Below are 25,693 nucleotides of genomic sequence, written 5' to 3'. Positions count from 1 at the left end.
GGGAGGGAGCTGGCCAGTGCTGAGGGGGCGCGGCGCGGAGGGGCGCGGAGCCGGGCGGCTCGGGGCCCAGAGAGCGCCGCGGCCGGGAGCCCCCTGGCCCCTGACAGCCCCCTCCCCCCGGCGGACGACGAGGACGACGACGACGGCGCCGGTCATGGCGGAGCAGCGAACCCAGCGCGGGCCCTGAGCACCACCGCATGGAGCGGGACGAACGGCCGCCTAGCGGAGGGGGAGGCGGCGGGGGCTCGGCGGGGTTCCTGGAGCCGCCCGCCGCGCTCCCTCCGCCGCCGCGCAACGGTGGGTGAGGGGCGCGCGGAGTCCGGGCCCAGCAGAACCTGCCCCCTGTCCGCTAACCCGGGGGTCGCCCTCCTCGCCGCCGACTCTTGCTCTGGGCAGCGTCCCCTCAGCGTGGACCTCCACCCCGGTTCCCCTCTGCGCAGACCCTTCCTCTCCTCCCTCGTCTTAGCCCGTGTGGACCCTCCTCCTCCTTCCCCGTTCCCTTCTGCGCGGACCCTCCCCCTGCCCGGTTCCCTCAACCCCGACCTTCATTCCCCCTCCCCCCTGTCCCCTAGCACAGGCTTCCCCTCCCCCCGTCCCCTCTGCGCGAATCCTCCCCCCTCCCCCAGGTCCCCTCGGCGCGGACCCCTCTCCCCCTCCCCCGGTCCTCTCCGCGCGGACCGTCCCCACACCCCCGGCCTCTCACCTCGCGTCCCGACAGTGGGGGCCTCCCCTCCCTCTCTGGTCCCCTCTGCTCAGAGCCACCCCTCCTTCCCCCTGGGGTCCCCTCTGCGGGAGGCCTCTCCCCTGAAGTGTCCTTCGGCGCCGAGCCCTCCCCTCCCCCAGCGCCATCCACGCGGGTTCCTCCGCCCTCCGCGGACCCGCGCTCGGCGCCCCGCCGACGCCACACCCTCGTCCCCTGGGGTTCCTCTGCCCCGCACCTTTCTGGAGCCGCTTTCCTTCTCTGCGGCCCCGCGCTTCCCGGGCTACCCCTGCGCTTGTGCGACCTTCCCTCGGCGCCCACCCCCGGGTCCCTAGCCACCCGCGCGGCGATTCCTAGTCGGACCTCCCGGTGCCTGCTCCGCACCCCGTTCCTCGCTCCTTCCCCGCGCTCTCCTGCCGGCCTCCGGCCCGGCTCGGCCCCGTCTCCGCGGGGCGACCCCTTTCTGCTGGCTCCGATCTCTGGCCCGCCCGGGTGCTCGGGACACCTGCCTCTGCCCTCCTCCTGCCGGCCCGTCCCGGTCCGCGCTGGCCCCACCTCGCTTCTCCTCCGGCCTTCCGCGATCCCGGGCCCCGGGCCCTGAGAATGCCTCACCTGGCCCGGCCCTTCGGACCGCTCCCCCCTGCCCCCACGCCCGAGCCCGGTCCTCAGGTTTCTCGGGGCTGTCTCAGGGGCTCCCTCCCCCTGCGGGGTGTTGTATTTGTATCTGTTTGATATTTTCCCCCTCGGTGTTTGCCGCGGAATGTTTTTATTGGTAACGTGTAAGGAGCTTTTGTGAGGTCGTAAAAGGTGAACTTTTGAACTTGGAAAGCGCCCTGGAGCAATTAGCGCAGGCGATAGCCCCGGGAGGCCTGCATTACAAAGGGTGCTCGTACCGGCCGGCAAACGCTCCGGCGGCAAACCCGATTTATTTATTTATTTGCCCTGCCTTCCACCTTTCACATCTCCTCATTTCCGAATAAAGGGCAGGCTCTCGGAGATCCGTGCCTCCTCCCCTCTCTGCGCCATAAACTCTCAATTCTCTGAAAGATCTGGGACCGAACAGTGTCTAACAAGTAACAGATTTCAAATTGAATGCAAACACCCGGGACAGTTAGGAGGCACTAAAAATTAATTGCTTTGGCAAGAAGTTTCTCAGTCGGGACAGTGACCTGGCAGGTGTGAGGAAAGTAACCTGAAAATAGGTCACTTAGGCGCTCAATTTTTGAATGAACGAGGAGCTCCAGAGGGGAGAAATCTCGGGGTGGATCTGCGCCTTCATACATTTATTAACCCGTGAAACATTTGTTGTCAATTCAGTAGATCTGGCATTTTTAGCAGTTGAGGGAAAAGTCTGTTTAGAAGAGAGCCTGGTTAACTTCACTTGATATTGCTGACCAAATAGTGTTAGGTTTTGAAAAGCTCTTGTCCTTTTTTAAGATGTCGGTGATGTGTGGTATCTAGGTGGCTGGCAGTCCTGTGGGATGTCTTTGGAGACTAATTTCTGAATGTGAACATGTTTGAGATCAATAAAATCCCGTGTCACAATGGAGGAGGCTGGAATCCAGTTAGGGTGGAAGGAGACAGTATCATAGGAACAAAGGATTTCTTTAATGCTTTTGACTTTTTAAGCTTAAGTGGAGATTTATTTTGGTATTAACGTGTGAATGTTGTAAATCTTGATCTAAAATTTACCATGCTGATTTTTTTTACCCAAGCCCCAGATCTATCTTATAGCTCATATTAGTGTGTTCTCATAAAGCCTTTCTGTATGTGTATACTTCCTGTACTTACCTGTGCATATTTTACTGCAGACGTTACTTTCAGTTCTACTTGAGAATATTGTTGTCAGGGAAGCCTAGGAACTGCATTTGCTATTAATTATTCATTAGTACATTTTAAAGAACTCAATGGTAATTTTAACTCTTAATCAAATTTCCTATTCATAGTCTCATTTCCTCAATTGGTCAGAGCCATTTAAAAGAACGTAATCGAGCAATCTGTGTAGGCTAAGGTGGCTTTAATATTTTACATCAGTCCACTTTAGTGGTACAAATATTTCCTTTTTGTTGAAAGCACAATAGGATTTTCGACAGTTTGATGGGCTTAAAAGAAAATACATGAAATGTTAGACTTGTGGAATGTTTTATTTTTCACTGTAAAAACAAGCATTGTGTATTGTTTTACAATTTATGTTCATTGTCTCCTAAGATGCTCACAAAGTTACCAAAAAAGAAAAAAAAATGTTTATCGTTAGAGTGGTGGGGACATTTTTTTTTCTTTTATACTTACTAAATATTCTGCAAAAGTAAATGATACTGCTTAAATTCTAAGCAGAGAAAATGAATTCTGACTTTTTATCCTAGCAACTCATTTCCATTTTGTATGAAATATTTGCAATAGATAGCTTTCTAGATAGGAGGAGGATGAAGAAATTAACTGGAGGTGGAATTTTAGAAATGTTTTCCCACTGGAAATACCATTGATGCTGAGTTTACAGTCCTTTAAATGGTTTTTATTATTTTATCAGAACAGAGTTGCTAGCCTTTTGATGCACCATCACCCTTCCAGGAATTGCCTGTGCTGACTGTGCTAGATATTTTCAGTTGTTGCTTCGAGGTTTTCATAACACACAGGAACTCGTTTAGTCCTAATAGAGGACTGCTCCCTTTTGGGCTTTCAAGGGAAGATGAATGACTTGAGGAAGTATATGCTGAATATTGCATTTGTTCGTTTTATTTTAAGAGAATGTGGGAATAGACTTTTAAATATTTCAAGCAAAGGAAGATTATAAGCCATTATCAGTAATTAAAGCCTGTTTTGTATAATTACATTTTAGAGGAAATGGGGAGAAGTTCAATAAATAACATCGTGCCTTTTTCCTGCATGTTTATCCCTGAAAATAAGTTAGCAGATATTTTCCATTAGTTTACCTTTTCAGTTCTGTGACTTTAAAAATTTAATTGTCACCTCAGAATTTTCTACTTTGATTAAAAAAAATGCACATTATAGTACTGTTGTTCTTTAGTACAAATAGCCCACAGGTATTTTTTAGTAGGTTTTGTGATCTCTGAAGAACACTGAAGAGCAACAGTGAACAGATTCACTCGTGATTTTGAGTAGCTGAGGTGTGAGATGACCACATTTCCAATCTCAGATTTACCATGCACCAGATTCTTTTTGAGCATTTCTGTTCCATGTAATCAAAATATGATCATGACATGTTTCCTAATCTGTAAGTCATTCTGAATTCTATAGCAAAAAGATGTGCGCGCATTTGTGTGTTAGAACGTGAAAGGGAGTTAAATGGGGAGGAGGAGGGGAGCTAATGAAAAAAAACCTGGTAAATTTCCTAAAATGTGCCTAGGTCATGCATTTCCGTATTTTCTTCATAATTTCTTGGTTTCTCAGGTTTGTTTTTTTCTTTTTTCTTGGGGTTGTGAGGCAAAGGTAGAAAATAAACTTTAGATTAAAATACCTAATTTTAGGTTAGTGGAGAACAGAGAGTAGAAATACCAACTGCTACTGTGATATTAGTAAAGGAAGTTTCTTCTACCACTTCTAGTGCTTGTTGTGCCAGTTGGCTTTAAATTGCTAATGATGCTTGCCTGTTTTGGGGCCTGGGGCTGTGTGAGTTTCATCCTGTATTAAGATACCATCACTTCGTTTTTATAACTAGGTAGATATTTATTGGTTTGTGTTGAATAAATTGGTCCATTAATGAATTGTGTTCAGATGGCAACTTCCGGCTTCAGAATTTGAAAAGCTGGGATAGCGCCTTCCACCTTAGGAGACTTCATTTTTAGCAAGCTTCACCTAGATCTTGGGGGCTTTGTCTTAATTTTTCATTCTTATGTTTACTTTTGTGTTGTAGCCAAGTTAAATGACACTTCTCTGTTTGAGTCTTTTTTCCATGTAAATAATTAGTTTGAAAGTTAAATTTGGGAAGATGCCTCTTAAGAGTAAATTTTACATTGTTGGTCAAATCTATTCTTTTAAAGTAGGACAATAAAAATGCATTATTTTGTGTGAACCAGTTGTCTGAAATGTGAAAAGTTAGAAAAATCAAAGTTCTGAATCAACAGATAAACAAACCTTGCATTTAAGCAAAGAATAAAGGTGTCCTTGAAACACTTTTAAGCAGAAAGTAGCTATTGAATATGCCCACACAAGTAGTGATTTAATATAACCAACTCTTTGTAATACTTTGAAAGTATTTCCAAAACCAACAAGTTGTGAAAGAGAATGTTTTCTTTCAAACTTTTGTATTCTTAGCTCAGCTTTTTTCTGGCTCAGGTAATTTCTTGAGGGTTTATGGATACCTTTGATTGATAATTCTAGTATTTCTGAACCCTAGTTATTAAAAGTCGGCAAGAAGTACTGAGCAGGTAATTCTTTTTCGGGTTTTGACCCCTTGTTAGAGTCGAAGTTTCAGATTCGTCTGAACTTAATCTTAAAACAAAAAATCTCTGGTTGTAACTTCGATATACAGTATTCGTAGAATCAAGCCTAATCTTCTGTTTATTGCTTGTTTTCCAACATGGCTTGTCTTTACGAAAGAAACAAGGCTGTTGAACTGTAGATAATGGAAAATTAGAAGACAGCCGTTGTGAGATGTCTAACCTGCTTTTCAGTGTGGTTTAGAAATAACTATAGAATAGAGAACTTTATTCTAAAGAATAAAACATTTCTTACTTTATTTTGTTCTTCCCTTATTATCTGCTGTTAAATGTCAGACTTCGTAGAATAGCTTCTCAAGAAAACAGATTTTTTCCCGCTGGTTACGATTATTTAAATAAGACTTTGCTATGTAACCCGGTAATTCTAATTAACAGTGATTTAGTTGGGGAGCGAACCAGGATTTCCTCAGCTGGCTGCTGGGAAGCTGAATTGCTTTTTTCCCCACCCCCAGCTGCACCAAATCTTTTGATCCCTAAGCTACAGTGGTTGTCATTTGAGAAAGCAAACTGAGAGAAAATCAGTTGTGAAAATAGCCTACTTTGAGGCTTCATTTGTGTTTTGAAATTTTTGTTCTTAAAAAAAGTGTAGAGATAATTGAACCTTCAAAATTTATCTTGAATAGAGCAAACTGACCAAACTCTCATGTATAAGTAGAAAATTCCTAGATTTCCTTAAAAATACCTTTCTTGCTTTAAAAATTTTGGGGATGTTTTATTATTGACAATCACTATTTCAAAAGAGAAATTATCATAATTATAAATTCACAAGAGGCATTCAAGTATTTGAATTTCTTTAACAGTGTGTGTTTGGGGAAAACAACAGTTAGTCTTTATGCAATGGAAAAATTTTCATTTGAGGTGGTTTGTGGTTTCTCCATCAGCATTATATAAAAAGTTCAAGTAAGAATCACAGATTTTTGTGTCATATACTAAGCTCTATAATTTGTTATATTAAGAGTTAACTTTAAAAAATAGCTTCAAATGATGAGGTCTTTGGATCCTAACTGCAAACTATACATCTTTCAGTTTGTTTACACTAGAGAAGCTATTCAAGCATAAACCACAGATGGCAGTAGTAGCATATTTTTCTATTTTCTGGACGGAGTCTTGCCTTAAAGTTGGTGTCAATTTTGTGGGCACTGTTGATAAGTCAGCTGGCAAGTGTAGTGTTTCCAAAACCAATTCCCTAGGCAGCAACATGTGATGTATTCCGGAAACAAATCTGGTCATTCGATTTGAAAGTATACTCTGTGGGTGGTTTGAACCAGAATAGTTACTTTGTTAAAGTGAGAAATCATAAAAATTTGGTAATAATGATAGAGGGAATTGTTTGAGTAATATAGCACGTTGGAACTCTAATGGTGGTATCAGTAAAGGATGTGTCAAACAAAAATAGATATATGCTTGAACAACTATTTGCATTGGAAACAATTTAAATTCATTAAAAAATGTACTCTAGGATCTTAATTTTGAGAGAGAGAAATGCACACGTAATTCCACTTAAATAGCCTTCTCAGCTTTTTTTTCCAGCTCCTCCTCACGTTTCATAGTATCATGGAATTTTAGATCTATCTATAAAAGCTTTTCAGGGGTTTGTGAGCTGGTTCTGCTTGCTTTTCCAGTCCGTCATTGTAGTGTCAAAATTTCTGTGTTCTTAATTTTTTCTTCTAAAAACATTAATTGAAAAAGGGCATAATTGACTAACCAGATTTTTAGACTTTCTACAATATTTCCTTTGAGTCCAAAGGCAACAGAGGTATAATCCCATAGTTTAAGGAAACATTTCCCATAATCCCATAGTTAAGGAAACAGTTCAGGAAACCTTTCGTAACAAATCTGTGCCAAAATGAAGGACAGTGATTCAGTGAAGGGAACTACCTTAATCTGTATGTAGTTTTCACTTAAAAAATTAATAATAGTTAATTTATGCACTAATTTCGATCCTGCAGCTATATCACCTTGGAAGGATTAAAAATTCAGTCTTGACTATTTTTGTTAATTCCTTATGCTCTACTGGATCAGATGCAATGTCCTTTTCATCACAGTTAAGTACAATTTTCGAAATTTAGTTTATCTCTCACAAAAAAGAGGACATTGCACTTCTATGAAGCCTTATATATGTTTTATCCTGCTTCCTCATCTCTTGCCTTTTAAAATTTATAAATGATTAATGAAATAGTACTCGATTGGATCATATTATTTTCTTTCACTCATCATTTGTTGATCATTCACTACTGGATTGTTTGTTTCAGACTTAATTTCTTCCCCCTTATTGAGTTCTTAAATTTTTTATTTGCTGTATTTTCTAAACCAGTGGTTTTCAAAGTGTGGTCCACAAACCTCTGAGACCATTTCAGGAGGTTCTTGAGGTGAAAACTATTTTTATAATAATACTAACATTATTTGCCTTTTTCACCATCTTGACATTTCATCACTTGACATGTTCAACTAATGTTGCAAAAACAATGATTAGTAAAAACTGTTGGCACCTTAGCAGAAATCAAGGCATCAGACTATACTAGTAATCATTGTATTCTTCACCTCCATGTACTTGTATTAAAAAAAAAAGCCATTACATTTAAGAATGTTTTTGATGAAGCAGTAAAAATGATTAATTTTATTAAATCTTGACCCTTGACTACACGTGTTTTTGATATTCTGTGTGAGGAAACGGCAGGTACACACAAAGCATTTCTTTTGCATACTGAAATAGAATAGTTGTTTTAAGGAAAAGTGCTTGTGAAATTATGTTGTGAGACGAACTAGCTGCTTTTCTTCATGGAACACCATTTTTACTTGAAAGAACAATTGACAAGCTATGGTTTATTCAGACTTGGGTATTTGGCAGACCATGTTTTGGAAATGAGTAGTGAGCCTGTCACTCCAAGGAAAAGTGACAATATTTGTTGCTGGTGAATACAGTTTGAGCTTTCAAGCGACAATTAGAATTTTAGAAAACTTGTACCTGGTGCTTTGAGCTTGACAGGTTCCCATACTTAAAGTCTTTTCTGATGAGATCGATGGTGATATTACTAACAAATGTGATTTTTTTTTTTTAAATAGACACTCAGCATGCCTTGATGAGCAGTGCCATGTCCGCACCCAGGATCCAAACTGGTGAAACCCTGGGCTGCCGAAGTGCAGTCTGCAAACTTAACCACTTGGCTGGCCCCACAAATGTGACTTTTTGATAATGTGTAGTGAAATGTATCAACATTTTGGAGATCATGTCTCAGTGAAGGAGTATTTTCTAAATGACTTGTGTATCACATTACAAAATCCTGCATGGGTAAAAGATCTGTTCAAAATGTCAAATAGACCAATGGATTTTAATGTAACAGAGTATGCAGAGTTCATTGGTGTGGTTTTAGATTTCACATTGAACTAACCTTGAAAAAAACCTCTACTTACTGAGTTTTGGTATATTATCAAAGAAAAACATCCACAATTATTTTAATAAGCAAATGCTTCTTTCTTTTCCTATTATAAATCTGTGAGGCCATGGGGCCGGCCCTGTGGCCAAGTGGTTAGGTTTGCATGCTCTGCTTCAGCGGCCCAGGGTTTTGCTGGTTCAAAGCCTGTGCGCGGACCTAGCACCACTCATCAAGCCATGCTGAGGTGGCATCCCACGTGCCACAACTAGAAGGACCCACAACTGAAAATACACAACTATGTACCAGGGGGCTTTGGGGAGAATAAGGAAAAGTAAAAATGAATAAATAAATAAATCTGGCCAGGTTTTCTGCCTCTACTTCAATCAGAACAATATATCAGAACATATTCAATGCAGAACCATATAGGAGAATCTAGCTGCCAGAATTAAGGCAGATATTAAAGAGATTAGCAAAAATATGAAACACTGCTACTCTTCTTACCAATTTTTTTGTTTTGTCGGAAAATATAGTTATTTTTCATAAAAATATTTATATTAACATTTAATGGGTTTATTATTACTTTTAAATGAGTTAATGTTTTAAAAATTTCATAGTTTTATTTTCTAGTAGGGTAAATATCTATAGATGTAACCCACATAAACATTAGCTCTTTTGGGTCCTCAATTTTTATTTTATTTTTTATTATTTTAGTGAGGAAGATTGGCCCTGAGTTAACATCTGTTGCCAATCTTCCTGTTTTTGCTTGAGGACGATTGTTGCTGAGCTAACATCTTGTGTCAGTCTTCCTCTATTTTGTATGTGGGGTGCCACCACAGCATGGCCTGATGAGCCGTGTGTAGGTCTGCCCTGGGATCCGAACCCATGAGCTTCATTACTATGCCACTGGGCCAGCCCCCCTCAATAATTTTTAAGAGTGTAAAAGAGGTCTTAAGACCACTCAGACCAAAGTATGTGAGAGCCCCTATTCTAAATGAACTTAATGTATAAGAAAATGGTGACTTCACCAGATACTATTATTAGGACTTAGTTACTTTGAGTTTTTCCTCCATAAAGGGGTTACAGAGGAAAAAAAATATCAAAAATGGGTTCATATCATTTTAGATTTTCTCAGCTTGAGACTAAATGAAGTGTGTCGTAGTTCCCTATCACTGAGTTCTCTGATAAGGCCTCTGTTACTTGCTCCATGAAACCTGTCGCTGAACTGGTAATTATCTTGTGGCAGAAATTTTCCAATACATCCTGTTTCCTCACCAGGGGTAGATTTGTAATTGTAGAAATAAATCTGACAACACAAAAATACTTTCTTACTTTATAAGAGTTGTTGCTATAAAAATAATGAAATATTTGTGAGAGGTAAAAATCCTATTTTGCTTTTTAAAACTCCCATCAAGAACAGCTTGTTTTCTTTCAGTAGACGTGTTTGGCTTTCAGTGAGTCTTCTAAAGTTGTGATTTTGGTAATGTCATTTTATAGATTGGTTTGCCTTTTAACGTGGTTGTCACTGAGGGAGGTGGTAATAAAGTCTGCGTAGGAGAAGCATCTCCCCTTCTGGTCTAGGAATACCCTTTCCTAGTGTGAGTAACGTTTTAGTGTAAGTCAATTACTGTGTTGTTGAAGAGTTAGGGATTTACTCCTTAGGGTAGTTGCTAGGTAGAACTCATTCTCTAGTGAGCTTGCTGGCAGAAGAAATGTCACATAACAATGTGAATAACAATAAGGAGTTAGTGGATCAGAATTTAAGATGAAGCTTGGTGGATGATGAGAGATCAGTGAGATATTTGGGCTTCCTTCGTGAGAGCTCTGTAATTATCTTGATGTTATTGGAGTTTCTGTAATGCACCTTTTAAAGGGTTTTTGTGTTCTCTGGGGGTTGCAGCTTAGTCATAAGATGATACAAGCCTTTCCTTTTTCATTTTAGCGCTTGGATTTTATTTCAAGTTTCAGGTGAAATCTTTAAATGCATTCTTTGTCAATTGAGTTAAATTGTTTTAATTACTAAAAACTGAGGCAGATTTGTTTTTTTCTTCCATATTCTTGCTGTACTCCTGAAGTTTAACCTGTCAGGAGACTTCCTCTCTAGCCTTACAGTCCTTCCTCCAAAATGCCTTTTTAGCAGGATAATAAACCACCTGGGGGAAGCCCCCTACTGATATCTGTTTAGAGGGCTTTGTTTTTTGGCAGTGGCAGTAGTGGTCTCAGCCAGGGAGGAAGGATTTTAGTTAGATGGTGTGAGAGGGAAAGAGCAGGGTCTCTGGAGTGTGGTGGAACTATGTGATCTTTGTCATTTGACTTCTCTAAACTTTAGTGTTCCCATTTAATAACAGGGGATAACATCTGTATAGTGCTTATTATATAATATTCTAAGCACTTACATTAACTCACTTTATCCTCATAACCATATGGGGTAAGTGTGCTGTTACCATCTCTGTTTACAGATGTGAAAACTGAAGCCCACAGAGGCTAAGTCCCAGATTTCACAGTTAGTAACAGCATTAGTAATTTGTTTCCTGGATTTAATCCCTCCTGCTTCCCTCCCCTCCCCATAATATAATATTTCTGAAATTGACTGTAGGGTTATTAGGGTTAGTGATGAGGTCAGTAAAGTGCCAACCAGAATGTCTGCCCCAAAGCAGACACTTGTGAATCCAGGCCATTTATAGTTGTTGAAGAGGCCCAGAACTCAACTCTCTATAGATTAGAGAGTCACAAAGATCCACTCTTAGAATTACAAGTGACTTTTTTCTTTCTCTCATGTGGCTTTAATAAACCAAGCAGAAAACAATTGGCCAGGAAACAGTTTTGCAAAATCAGGGGCAATCCTCGGTGAACCTAAGGGATGCTAAGGAAAGAAGGGGTGAGCTACTTCAGGCAGAGATACCTTATCTTCTATCTGAATCCTCAGCACTAAGCACAAGGAATTGATGTTTAATGAACGTTGAATGAATGAATGAAAGAGTGATCAGGTCAGGAATCTGAGTCTTTTGCGTATATCAGAGTCCTTTGAATCTGAGCTCTTTGCTGGTAGTCAGGAAGTCTATGAAATGTAAGGGAAGAGAATGTGCTTTTGGGGCCAGTATCTAAGTCAAGCAATGTGTTGAAGCTTTATGCAAGGTTTGATGGGTCCTCTTGGAACAGAATATAGTTTCTGTTTGGAAGTGTGGCTCTCCTTGTAGCCAAAGTGACTAGATATGCCAGATTAAGATGAAATGGCCAATAAACTCCTGGCTGTTTGCTTGACTGCTTTGGGGAATGCAGTTTAGGAAAAGGTGGCCTTTGTCACATGTACCTTTTTTATTTCTGCCACACAAAAGCTGGGTATATGAAAGAGAGGAGAATGTTGATGTAACCCTTTGAAAATGGAAATATAAGAGCCAGTTGTCCAAAGCTTGTACAATATAGAAAGCAGTTTCCTAGCAAAGAGAGAGTGAAAAAGATGTGGCAATGTGGGTTAATAGATTATGGGAGCAATGCAGTTTGAGTAGGAGAGGACTGGAGAGAGGAGGCCAGCCACATTATTTGAAGAGGTATGAGGTTATGACAATTTGTAGTGTAAACTTGAAATTAGATGTAGAGTTTTCATTTGTTATTTCTTTTCTTTTCAACATGACTACTTTTCTTTCTATTTTATATCTCCTCCATGCCACATTTTCTCTTTTGTAAGTACAATTTCAAACCCATAGTTAATTTCAGAGTTTTTCTCATTCCTTGTAAAGGGATTTTTATTTGCAAACTCATTCAGCATTGAGAAGAGTCCTCTCCTCTTAGGATTAAATACCTTGCATTTGAGAACATGGATTCATTAAGGAAAATTGCAAAACCCTCTTAAATGCTGTTGGTCTGTAAAAAGGGAACCCAGCAGGAAAGGGGCAGCATTGCACGGGGGAGGGGTGAGGGGTGGGGAGAGCAAGGGAGCTGCAGTTGAAATATTCATCAATCATTTTACTGGCACCAGGAAACCAATCAGCCTTTTAGAGGAGAGAACTTAATCAATCACCTAATGTGGGAAATTACGATTGCTTTCCCACAAAAAAATATTCCCTTAACTTGCTGAAAGATCAAATCTGAAAGATAGTTGGACTGGCTGGAATTTGGAGCTAACTGATGGCAAGCAGTTACTGAAAGTACTACTGCGATGAAAAAAATACGTTTAATGTATTTTTTTCCTCTCTGCTTTGAGCCTTTTCAGAATATTTCAGAGTAAGTTTGCTTTTCATATAGTGTGCCCGTTAATAAAAACAATTACCGAGCATTTATGGGTAATATGAAGTGTGTGAAATACTGTAAATTTATTCTCCAAAGGTATTGGCTGGAGAATACCTGGTGTTTCCAGTGCCTTGTTTGGAAAGCAACTTCAGAGCATTGTCTGGGGGACACATCCTGGGGAATACAGTTGGAAGTGCTTGCATTTAGATTAAAGCAGGAGGAATTTAGTTGTATCTTGTATGTAGATTTTAAATAGTGTCATCTCTGAGCTCTCTGCTTGAATTGCCTATGGCCCTTAGGTCCTTAGGTGTGAGTTGCTTAGGAATCTAATGTTTTTAAAATTAGAAATGCATGATCACTGGAGAAAATATGGAAAATGAAGGGAAAATTACCTATATTCTTGCCTCCAAGCAACTTTTATTAACATTTTCTTATGTTTTCTTCTAGACTTCCTTCAAATCCTAGTCTTTTGCTTGTTGTTGTGATCATACAGTATATAGTATTATGTTTTGTGCTTTTTGTTTAATTTTAAGCTTTTTTTCTCATGTTATAAACTTTACTCATTCAGCGTGAATTTGTTTAAAACTTTTAATAGCTGTATGACAGCCCATTGTTTTTCATTGTTGCACCCTTAGTTTTTAGTTTCTCACTATTATAACAATACTGCCCAGACCATGATGTGCTTTCTTTTATTTTGGGTTATTTTGGGGGGATAGGTTTTTCGAAGTATGTATCTACCTCAGTGTACCTTTGCCAACAACCAGTTTGATTTAAACTGATATATTTTTTTTTTAAAGATTTTTTTTTTTCCTTTTTCTCCCAAAGCCCCCCGGTACATAGTTGTATATTTTTAGCTGTGGGTCCTTCTAGTTGTGGCATGTGGGATGCTGCCTCACCTTGGCTTGATGAGTGGTGCCATGTCTGCGCCCAGGATTCGAACTGGCGAAACCGTGGGCCGCCGAAGCAGAGCGTGCGAACTTAACCACTCGGCCACGGGGCTGGCCCCTAAGATATCTTTTATACTAACGTCTAGGACTGCCAGCAGGACTTATTTTTTTTAATGAATGCCTGGCGCTTTAGATAGAATTGAGACACTGTGGTAGGCTATTTGCTCTGTTCTCATTTTTTGGAGAGGTAGTCATTTCCAATGCCTTTTGTCTCCAATCTTTTAGATTTCTGGCACCAAGCCTCCCATGCACGTTGCCTTCCACCCCCATCTCCATTTCCACTCCAGTATCTCCATTCTGGTCAGGGCAGTGTTTAGGGACCCTTTTGAGGCTGTCTTCTTTCTCATATAGATTATGAGAGAATGGGTGGCAAAGACACCTTGGAACCTTCTCTGGTTGCCTCTAAAAATCTTGGGAGAATGGATTGTTGTGTGAGTGTGTGTGTCTGTGTCTTCTAAAACAACTCTGTCACCTTCCTCAAAGTCTTGAATACATCCTGAAACTTAGTGAATTTGATGGGAAGTTAAGTACGTGGAGAGAGAAGTTAAACTTGCATTCCTTTGGAAATCTGCATGAGTTCCTCAGGGGCTGACTTCTATCCTGATCCTGCATAGGGTTTCATAGTGAAAAGACCTAAATAAACCTTATGCTAATTTGAAAGACTTCACAGTTTTTAACAGGACTGGTTTCAGAATGGAAATAGAAACATTTTGGGAGTTTGGCTGTCTGAATTAAAGCATGAATCATGTTTGCTGACATTAAAATTAAAAAGTCTTCTAGTAAAAATTAGACCAGATGGACTTAATAGATATATATAGAACACTTCATCCAAAAACAGCAGGCTACACATTCTTCTCAAGTGCACATGGAACATTCTCAAGAATAGACCATATTTTGGGAAACAAAGCAAGCATCAATAAATACAAGAGAGTTGAAATAATATCAAGCATCTTTTCTGATCACAATGCTATGAAACTAGAAATCAACTACAAGAATAAAGCAGAGAAAGGTGCAAAAATGTGGAGACTAAACAACACGGTACTGAACAAACAATGGATTATTGAAGAAATTAAAGAAGAAATCAAATATTATCTGGAGACAAATGAAAATGAGAACACGTAATACCAAATCATATGGGATGCAGCAAAAGCAGTCCTAAGAGGGAAATTCATCGCAATACAGGCTCACCTCACAAAACAAGAAAAAGCTCACATAAGCAACCTCAGACGACACCTAACAGAATTAGAAAAAGAAGAACAAACAAAGCCCAGAGTCAGTAGAAGGAGGGAAATAATAAAAATAAGAGCAGAAATAAACGATATTGAAACTAAAAAGACAGTAGAAAGGATCAATGAAACAAAGAGTTGGTTCTTTGAAAAAATGAACAAAATCGACAAACCCTTGGCCAGACTCACCAAGAAAAGAAGAGAGAAATCTCAAATCAATAAAATTAGGAATGAGAGAGGAGAAATCACAACAGATACCAAAGAAATACAAGGGATCATAAGAGAACACTATGAAAAACTGTATGCCAACAAATTGAACAACCTAGAAGAAATGGACAAATTCCTGGACTCTTACAACCTCCCCATACTGAACCAGGAAGAAATGGAGAATCTGAATAGGCCAATCACAAGTAAAGAAATAGAAACAGTAATCAAAAACCTCCCCAAAAATAAGAGTCCAGGACCAGACGGCCTCTCTGGAGAATTCTACCAAACATTCAAAGAAGATTTAATACCTGTCCTTCTCAAACTATTCCAGAAAATTGAGGAAGATGGAGTACTCCCCAACACATTCTGTGAAGCCAACATCACTCTGATCCCCAAACCTGACAAGGACAACACAAAGAAGGAGAACTACAGGCCGATATCACTGATGAACGTAGATGCAAAAATCCTCAACAAAATTCTGGCAAACCGAATGCAACAATACATCAAAAAAATTATACACCATGATCAAGTGGGATTTATACCAGGGACACAGGGATGGTTCTAGTAATTTTTAAAGTTTATGTTGATTCACAGTAAACACGAATGTTTGAAGATCATTTGCTGTGCTTCTTTGTGCTTAACAGTGGTGGTCACAGGACTTGCAATTTGCCAAGACATAGTTTTTCTAATGCTCTTTAATAAGAAGTTAAAAATTATTTCAGTGGGGGCCGGCCCTGTAGCCGAGTGGTTAAGTTTGGGTGGTCTGCTGCGGCAGCCCAGGATTTCGCCGGTTTGGACCCTGGGCGCAGGAAAGGCACCGCTCCTCAAGCCATGCTGAGGCGGCGTCCCACATGCCACAACTAGAAGGACCCACAACTAAGAATATACAACTATGTACCAGGGGGCTTTGGGGAGAAAAGGGAAAAAATAACAGCGAACTGTTATTATGATGTAGTGATAACTAGGTGTGTTAGAGCATGAGCTTTAGAGTTAGACCTTGGTTTAAATCCTGTCTCTCCTACTTCTGTGATTTTTTTGGAGGGTAGTGGTGATGAAAGGACGTAGAATCACCACACAGATTTCTGGAGAATGAAATGATGTAGTGTGAAGAACCTAGAGTGTAAGCTGTGTTACTTTAGAAAGTTATTTAACATTTCTCAATTTCCTTATCTTTAAGTAAAGTTGATGCCATCTACTTCATGGGTAAGCAAGCCTGTTCACTAAAATCCATGTCAGTGAAACTAGTTACCCAGTATCCCATATAACGTAAGTCAATTTGCTGAATCTAATTTATAGAACTTACAGAATTTGTTGTCACTCTCTTCCTCCTTAATTGCTACCTACCATTTTTTCCTTTTTTCTCCTCCCCCTTTTTTTGTACTCCATTTCTTCCCTATCACCTGTAGCCCAGACCTGGCTGTATCTTTCCACCAGCAGAGGTCCCCTCTCTGCCCTAGTTCTTTCTGGCTGGGTTAGAGACAAATTGAAGCAGTCTTGAAAATGCTGCTATACTGTCAATCTTAATTTGGCAAAAATCTTTAAAAGCTAATTAAACTGTCCCATCAATATGAATTGTTATAAACTGTCTAAGTAGTTAAAACAGATTTTTGGTAAATTTAGAGAATTGGCTATTTGGAGATTTGGCTGTTTGGTGAATTGACTTGGAATTACCTTATAGGTATGTTTGGAGAAATTAGGCAATAATATGTAAAATAAAGTGCCTATTACTACCCAGTGGTTGGAGTGTATAGTAAGTACTCGGTGTTCCTTTTCTGTAAGCACTCCTGTTCAGGGAACTGGGAACCATCTGTTCCTCACTCCCCCCGCCCCCCAAATTTTCTCACCTGTGGGCTCTAGTTGGACAATAGCAAATGATGAAGTGATCAAGCCTGGTTTATGGACCACCTAGTGACTTCCCCTCCCATTACAGTGTTGTTGAACTTGCCTAAATGAAATACCTTCTTTTAGCTTAGACATCTGTTATAAACTGGCCCTGCCTTCCTTGGTACCCTTTGGGGTCTGACTTCTCAGTGACTTAAGATATGTACTACTTTTTTGAAGTACTTTCTTCTCAGTCATTTGTAACTAGAAATATGAGCCTTAGGAGAGTAAACTGTAGCTTTATTAGGGTAAAAAGCAAGGCCAGGTCCCTGGAGTTTCTTAGAGGGAGGTATCGCAACCAGAGCAAATGCTCCTGTCTCTAATACACAGGAAGCCTGGCTTCCCCACCTCCCTACCCAAAGCCTCTCTGGAGGTCTCTCAAAGGACTTTTTGGTAATATCCTTAAAAAGAGAAGGGGACAAATGGTGGTTGAATGCTTGATGTGTGCCAGCACTGTGTTAAACTTATCTAATGTAATCCTTTCCACAACTTTTCTTCGATAGGTATTAATATTCCCATATTACAGATGAGTTAACTGAGGCTTAGAGTTGAAAATAACTTACCTCTACTAACACTCCTCCACTAAACCAGTGTTTTCCAAACTTTAGTCTCTGCTGTGTGAACACGATGATTTTTGTCATTTCCTAATATATAGTTTATTTAATATATTAAGTATTGAATAGTTAATACTTTGCAACCCAAAATTTATTTTAAAAGGAAATGTTGTCATTATCCTAAATAAAAAATTATATACCATAAATATAAGGTAATAGTAAAAATAAATTTAATGAAAATAATGTGTTAAATTCTAGTTAAGATGTCTGTACAAGTCTCTGTGATCACACTTTTGTTAGAAAGGGAAATTAGCAAGCATTAGAGAAGCAATAGACAAACTAGCACTAAACCGAGATTTTTCTTCTGATGTAATTAGAAGTATGAAAGAGAATTGAAAAGGTAACAACTTTGGAATGTTTTAAAATGCTTTCTCTTTGTATCACTTAAAGTATTCCGGTGGCTCCTCACCTTGGGGAACACCACCATAGGTGATGGTGCGCTCATTTTCCACATGAGTAAACTGAGGGAGGGAAATTTGTTGGAAGTTGAACCATTAGTCGCACAGACCTTACTGTCTGGGCACCCTTCTTCACCTCCTCCTCCCTTTTCCTTCTCTCATTCCTCCTCTCTCATCCTTCGACCTCTCCTCTTTTCTTCCCTGTGCTCTAAGAATTCACCTTACTCCGAAGTAGTGTAGAGAAGCAGATTTTAGACGCATTTTTCTGATCCCCCCCGCCCCCGCTGTTTAACTGCTGTGAGAGAGGATTTCATCTAAAGGAACTCAGTTCATTCTCCAAACATTGCATTTCTTGGTGTTTACTGAAGTCTAGAAGTTGGGTGTAAAACATACAGTAATTTTGTAGGTATTTGTACCCCTACATAAAGTATTTGTTGGAATAACTATAAAGACATCATAAACTTTCCTTTGACTTAATTAGATAATGTTGGAAAAGTAAGTTTGAAAAAAGATACTGCCAGCAGTTTTTGAAACAGATGTTAAGTGCAATAAAAGTCAGTTTCTTTGATTTTATTGTCTTTTGTAAGTTTTGTAATTTACAGTTACAATAATTGTAAAGTTAATTAACATTTTATTGCATTGTGTTCCAGTGGAGACAATAGGTACCTGGTATAACTTTATCATAGCTGGAGTCTAGACCATAGTTTGAATTTTTAAAATTCTGTTATTTAAAAAAGATTGTTTATATTTTAATTTGATTTTTTATTTATCTTTAAAACTTTCTGAATAATAAAAAACATTTTCTACTGTTGTTTTTTTCTTATTTTCTTTTGTGCCTGTTGTTTCTTAAAATATAGAAGGAGGAATTTCATAATCCTATTGTTTAAAAAGTTTGTTCCACTAGTTATTATACAAGAAGAAGATTCAGTTCTGAATTATTTTAAATAGCATGTTTAAAATTCTTTACAGAAACATTTTGTACTTGGAAAGAAATTCTGGGGAATTTTCTTAGAAATCACAGTTATGATAATATGCAGATCTAAAGATAGAATAGTTTTCTCATTCAGGGAGTTTACTTTGTGAATTGCCTTTCCTATGTCTTCTTTATTGTACTTTGCCTATGCTAGGTGTATCTTTGAATATTTACTGTAGATTCTTGATAAATTGTCTTTTGAAACCTATTCCCTATAGCTTTATAATCTCAGGAGCCAGACTGGTATTAGTGTGTGGTGGGCCAAACTTGGTTTGATATTTTAATGTAATTTTTCTAATACTTGGCAAAACCAAAATATATAATTCACTGCTCTGTGATACTTTGAACCCAGGATTTCAACCCTGAGCTTAGCCCAGGGTAAGATTTGTCAGCATGCCTTGGTATAAAGTAATGAAAACTTCAAACTGAGAGTCTGAATTTTTGTTATTAAGCTCATATGTGCTCTCTCTAGTATTTTACCACTTAAATTGTAAATCACAAACAAAAACTTAACTTCTCTCTTGCCCAGAGCATACATTGAACTGAACTGTTTGTGCTCTTCCTGTTAAAAAGAAAAGTTTTTGTCTCAAACTGATTTCTTAGCTGAATTGTAATTTAGCAACTCTATGCACGTGCAAAATTAGCCTAATTATTACTTGGTTTGTGAACCTTGTCTTTCTCTGAAAATTTTGTAGTTAAGGGTTTCCCTTTTCTTTTTTATTAAACTGAAATTTATTGAGTCCTCACAGCAATCTTAGAAGAATAATGTCATCGTTGTCATTTTGCAGGTGAGAGAACTGAGAGCAGTTATATGACTTGGCCCAGTAAATGGGAGAAATGAGATTCAAATCCAGGTCTTTCTGATTCCAGGACTCGCACTCTTGGAATCTCAGCACCAGCTTTTTTTTTTTTTTTTCTGTCTGCTTTTTCTCTCCAAATCCCTCCAGTACATAGTTGTATATTTTTTTTAGTTGTGCCTCCTTCTAGTTGTGGGACACTGCCTCAGCGTGGCCTGATGAGTGGTGCCTTGTCGGCGCCGAGGATCCGAACCAGTGAAACCCTGGGCCGCTGCAGTGGAGCGCGCAAACTTAACCACTCGGTCACAGGGCCGGCCCCGGCACCAGCTTCTGTTAGAGGAACATCCTAAGGGCTGTTTGTACCTTAAGGAATCTGATATTTAGAAGACATTGCTTTAATGGTGGATGCAAAAATTAAAACCAAACAAACTTCAGAGTAATGCCTCCTTCATTTTTAGGCATGGGGACAGCTGTACTCTTTGAAAATTGCTTCTTTCAAATTCTTAACTTTTTTTTCTTAACTGGTCATGATTTTTTTTTTTAAGAGACCTTTATGTGTTTCCAAGGAAAAGAACAAAGTCCAAAGCCAATTTCTGGTGTTGGGGAAGGATGCTGTAGTGGGGTTTAGGACAGATGCTTGCCAACGAGGAGGCAATGCTGGCCCTGGACATGAGACAGAAGCAGATCTCTCTGTGTGGAATGGGAGGGAATTCTAATACTTAATGCCTTTAGGAAATAAAGCAAAATAGTACTGGGTTACTTAAATCTGTTTGGAACAAGATAAAAAGTGAATAACGTGAACCGAAAACATGAAAATTGTGACACAGAAGGGACTGTAAGTAACCAGTGTGTCTACACAGCTTCATTTTCCAGGTCAGCTTTATTTCAGTCTGCATTGTTGATCTTACAAGTAGGTGCTCTTCTCATTTGACATCCTTAGCCAGTATTTGATTCGAAAATTTGCTTCTGGTCACTTTGTCTTATTTAGGAATGTGAGGCATATCAGAGAGAGGATTGCTAAGGTCAGATCAGAAAAGCTTTACACCAAATAACGGTCTCTTACTCCAGAAGCCTGATGCTCTGGGTATTTCACTTAGTTTTGAGATATATTGAAGTAAGAATGCTACTCTAACATTCTATTTGTGCTAATGCTAATGCATGAGAGTGCCAGAAGAGGAACTTTATCCCTAAGCTGATGAGAACTAATAACAGGTATCAAAAACTATAAGGAAGTGTGTATTATATAAGTAGAGTGTGATTTTAGTGTGGGGTAGGGCAGACTAGTATCGGTAACTTTTAAACATGTCCCAATCATTTTTTTTTAAAGATTTTATTTTTCGTTTTTTTCCCCAAAGCCCCCCAGCACATAGTTGTATATTTTTAGTTGTGGGTCCTTCTAGTTGTGGCATGTAGGATGCCGCCCCAGCGTGGGTTGATGAGTGATGCCATGTTCGTGCCCAAGATCCGAACCGGCAAAACCCTGGGCTGCCGACGCGCAGCGCGCAAACTTAACCGCTTGGCCACAGCCCGGCCCTGCCCCAATCATTTATTTCATTGGTCTGGTGGTCCTAGATCTAAATGGTTGATCCAGAGGTCAGTTTTCACATGAATGCTTTTGTCTCATCAAGAAGTAATAGCACTGGGTGATGACTTAATAAAAGGTCCTGTTCCCTGTGCGTGCGCAGAGTGGAACAGTTTCTCTAGAGCTGCTACAGAGTGGTTCACATTTTTTAATAAGAAGTATGTTTCCCAAGTATACTTATATTTGTGGTTTGGAAGGTGAAGATCAGAATGACTTTACCAACTATGATAATAATGGCTAACCCTTACTGAACATTTCCTGTGTGACAGATACTCTCTTGAATGCCTTAAATTTTTTTTCTTTTTTTTTTTTTTTTTGAGGATGATTAGCGCTGAGCTAACTGCTGCCAATCCTCCTCTATTTGTTGAGGAAGACTGGCCCTGAGCTAACATCTGTGCCCATCTTCCTCTTCTTTATATGTGGGACACCTACCACAGCATGGCTTGCCAAGCTGTGCCATGTCCACGCTAAGGATCTGAACTGGGGAACCTTGGGCGGCCGAGGAGCGGAATGTGTGAACTTAACCGCTGCGCTGCTGGGCTGGCCCAAATTTTTTATTTTCATTTAATCCTCACAACAGTCCTATGATCGGTGAGTACTATTGTTCCCATTTTTAGGTTAGGAAAATGCCAAAGCCTTTAGGACCATGTTTAAATGTGTTTAAATCACAGAGAGATGCTACAGATGTTACTCCCTTTTCACAATTTCTCTCTTATAAAATGAGGGCTAGGGTGGGATGGAAGAGATTAGGGATGATTTATAAGGTTACTTTCAGTTTAGAAAAAATCTAAGAATCTTGGCAACCCCTTAAGGGTTCCTCGAGTGTTAGCATTGTATAACTTGTACGCCCCTAGGACACACAGCTGCTACTTTTGGTAAACTCGTAGACTTTAGAGCTGAAAGGGATACTAAGAGAATTGGCCAGACTTTCTCCTTTTACTGAAGAGAAAATAGAGCACAGAAGGAGTAGGTCACTCAGCATTACACAGATAGCTTATTGGTACCAGAGCAAGGCTAGTGTTCAGGTGTCTTGCCTCCCTAGTGTATCACGTTATTGATGTCTCAATATTAGGAAATGGCTTTAACATCAAAGTTGGTATAGACATTTTTGTCTCTGTAAGAAGAGTTAAGAGTTTGGAAATAGGAATTTATGTATTACCCTTTTAGTGCTTCAGGATGTGTTGGGGAAATAAAGGTTGCAAAAAGTAGCTTTTCGAATGTTGGATTTGTTTATTTCTGTAATTTAAGGCCATGAATGTCATGTTAAAGAGTTGAAAATGGGGAGCCAAGAGAAGATTTTTTTTTTTAAAAGATTTTATTTTTCCTTTTTCTCCCAAAGCCCCCCCAGTACATAGGTGTGTATTTTCAGTTGTGGGTCCTTCTAGTTGTGGTATGTGGGACGCCGCCTGATGAGTGGTGCCATGTCCGTGCCCAGGATTCGAACCGGTGAAACCCTGGGCCACTGAAGCGGAGCACGTGAACTTAACCACTCGGCCACGGGGCTGGCCCCAACAGAGGATTTTTGAGTGGATTAGGAAATCTGAGTTCCAGGAAGTGAGAGAGAAGGATAGCAGGGAGAACAGTTATCATAGTCTAGGATTCTAGGATGGTGAGAACGCTTGAACTAGGTCTGTGGAGATTTGAGAGAGAATGAAAATGCCCTGGTGATTGATTGGATTCATTGCAGTGGGGATTTGGGAGAGGATGGTAAAATGGGAGCCTAGGAGGAGTCCCTGGGCATCTCTGGCTTAGGGATGAAGGTTGGTGGTACCTGGATCCTGAGTAGGAACACAGGAGAAGCAGGTTTCAAAGACAGAATAAGTTCAACTTGACATGTTGAATTTGATGGAGCCTGTGAGGTATCTTGATAGATATTGACAGCAGGTTTTGGATAGATGTGTCTGTGGTTCAGGAGAACAGTCTTATCTGGAATTGAAAGTTTAGGGGGTCATCTGTTGGGAAGCATAGGTGAAAAAACATGTTTGTGGATGAGATCATCCAACCCAGGATGAGTGGATAGTGTGTGTGCTGGGATAGCCCTTCTTGCCCTCTTGACTTCATTTAGGAAAGAACATGTCAAACAGGACCTATATAATCTTCATCTGTTAGGATATGCCTGCCTCTGGGGGAAGTATTTGTCAACAGTGGGTAAGGACATCCAAAAGAGATATGGCTGATTCAAGTGCCACTTGCCATCAGGTCTTTTCCAGTTCTCCCTAGGAAGAAATAAGTGCTCTTTGGCCACTGCTGCTAGTTTCTCCATTAGGATATTTGCTTCATAATTCCTTGTATCCAGTCAGTTTTCTATTTTCCCTTTTAGAGTGTAAGAATCTAGGGGAAGCCAGCTTTATTCATCTTTGTATCCGTTGTGTAATCTAGCACAGTGCCCTGTACATTGAAAAAGGTAGGTAAGTGTTTGTTGAATTTAATTTTGGGATGTAGGAAAGTTTAGCATCTAAGAAGCAGGAGTTTTTTGCCCTTAATCCTATTTGTGGAGTATCCTTTGCATTTATGTAGTGCTGTAAACATATGTTGGTTGTTGCTCTTCTATCTTGACTCTAGGTTTGAAAAGTTTCTTAAAATTTCTTTTGGAGTTATTTCATAGATATGATTAACCAGCTTTGTTTCAGATTTGAAAGATCCTGAGGTGAAAGGTTAAAGATATTCTATCTCTTTGTTGCCACACAATGGATTTCTGAAGCTGGGAGACGAGAGATGGTACTGAGCTTTAGGCATTAATTAGTAACTCGTATATCACAAAGATTTGTGCCCAGAATTGTGTTTCTAAGAAGAAGTAATTTAAAAGTCATTTAGAGAATGTCTGGTATTTTTTTTTTCCCCACCTTCAGTTGATGTGATCAGTTTTAGAGTTAAGCCAAATCATTTCATTCTTAGGATTTTTTTTAATGTGCATTTTTCTGTTTATAAAACAATATATTTTCAATCAGAAAAGTAGAATGGAGGAAAAAAAAAATCAGCCATAATGCCCACACTAGAGATAATCACTGGGAAAAATAGACCAAAGTATGCTTTTTCATGTATATATGCATTGGAATATAGCCGAGTTCATTCTGAGAGTACAGTTTTACCTCATGTTCTTTTTAATATGGTATTCGCCTATTGGCAACTCTTGATAAACATTTATAATGCTCACAAAATACTCCATTGAAGAGAGGTACTGTAATTTAATTAGTCCTTCTCCAGTGGTTGGATTTTTAGGTGGCTTCTTACTTTGTACTATTTATTTCTGACCTTTTTCTTAGGATGAATTTCCAGGGTTGATTCAAAGGGACAGACATCTTCAAGGCCCTTCATGCATCCATGTTGTTCCATTTTTATATGGAGGTTTTCAGAGAGAGTCAGGGAAAGGGACATTCTGCTGCTTGTGAGCATCTCTTTGGTTGCATCTGCTCCTCACTAATGGATTTCCTGAACAGAGCTGGCTTCTACTATTCCATCAAACCATCTGTTGAGGATGGTGTGGGGCACTTTCTGAAATGACCTCAAAAGCTCTCTGAGCATGTTCAAACAAACTCCTTGGTATGTAAAACTTTTCTTCAATTAGTCTTTGAAATGAAAACGAGCAAAAAAATCTCCTTCACTCTCTCTACTCCTGTTCGGAGTAGCTTATAATTTTTCAAAAGAAACTTGTTCTTGCCTAATTATTTTATTTATTCATTCATTTAAAGTTTTATACTTTGGTTTGATCTGGTTGGTGAAGTTACTCTAGCTGCTTCTGGATTATTCAAGGGGGTTTGTAAATGGACTCTAAGGTGTGGTATTTCTTCTTGGATTCTGAGGCCCTACTGTTGTGGGAGTGTCAGGGTTTGTTTGAAATAATGTCAAATTCCCATCTGTCTGGCTGTTGCAAAGCACATACCGTGCAAAGGTGGTTTTTTTTTTTTTTTTTTATTTGAGGAAGATTAGCCCAGAACTAACTACTGCCAATCCTCCTCTTTTTGCTGAGGACGACTGGCCCTGAGCTAGCATCCATGCCCGTCTTCCTCTACTTTATACGTGGGATGCCTCTACTACACATGGCTTTTGCCAAGCAGTGCCATGTCTGCACCCAGGATCCAAACCGACGAAACCTGGGCCGCCGAGAAGCAGAACGTGCGAACTTAACCACTGGGCCACTGGGCTGTCCCCCCAAAGGTGGGGTTTTATTAGCCAAACTTTCTGAATAGAAGTTCTCTTGTTTTGACTTTTGTGGCTCTTTCCGTGTAACAGAGTACAATAATCTCTTTAAACCTAGAAGATGGAGATAATAGTAGCTACTTTCAGTAAGAATTCATGGAAAGCGTCAAGGCAAT

At 39.7% G+C, this 25,693-nt stretch overlaps 1 protein-coding gene across 4 annotated transcripts in view; it reads left to right on the top strand.

Annotated features, from left to right (window-relative positions):
* NR6A1 (nuclear receptor subfamily 6 group A member 1) overlaps positions 1-25,693 on the top strand; it is a 215,044-nt gene continuing 189,351 nt past the window's right edge. For 2 of the 4 annotated variants that reach the window (XM_070596443.1, XM_070596442.1), the window contains exon 1: positions 40-297. In XM_070596443.1, the coding sequence (XP_070452544.1) occupies positions 198-297 (100 nt within the window). In that variant the 5' untranslated portion in view covers positions 40-197. Of the gene's footprint in view, positions 298-25,693 lie in introns of all 4 variants that reach the window. The other 2 variants (XM_070596444.1, XM_070596445.1) reach the window with 2 other exon arrangements.

The sequence above is a fragment of the Equus przewalskii genome, chromosome 26 (genome assembly GCF_037783145.1).
Source record: "Equus przewalskii isolate Varuska chromosome 26, EquPr2, whole genome shotgun sequence".
Taxonomy (NCBI): Eukaryota; Metazoa; Chordata; class Mammalia; order Perissodactyla; family Equidae; genus Equus; species Equus przewalskii.
Note: the sequence above shows the minus strand (reverse complement) of the source record. Positions and strands in the feature narration are given on the sequence as shown.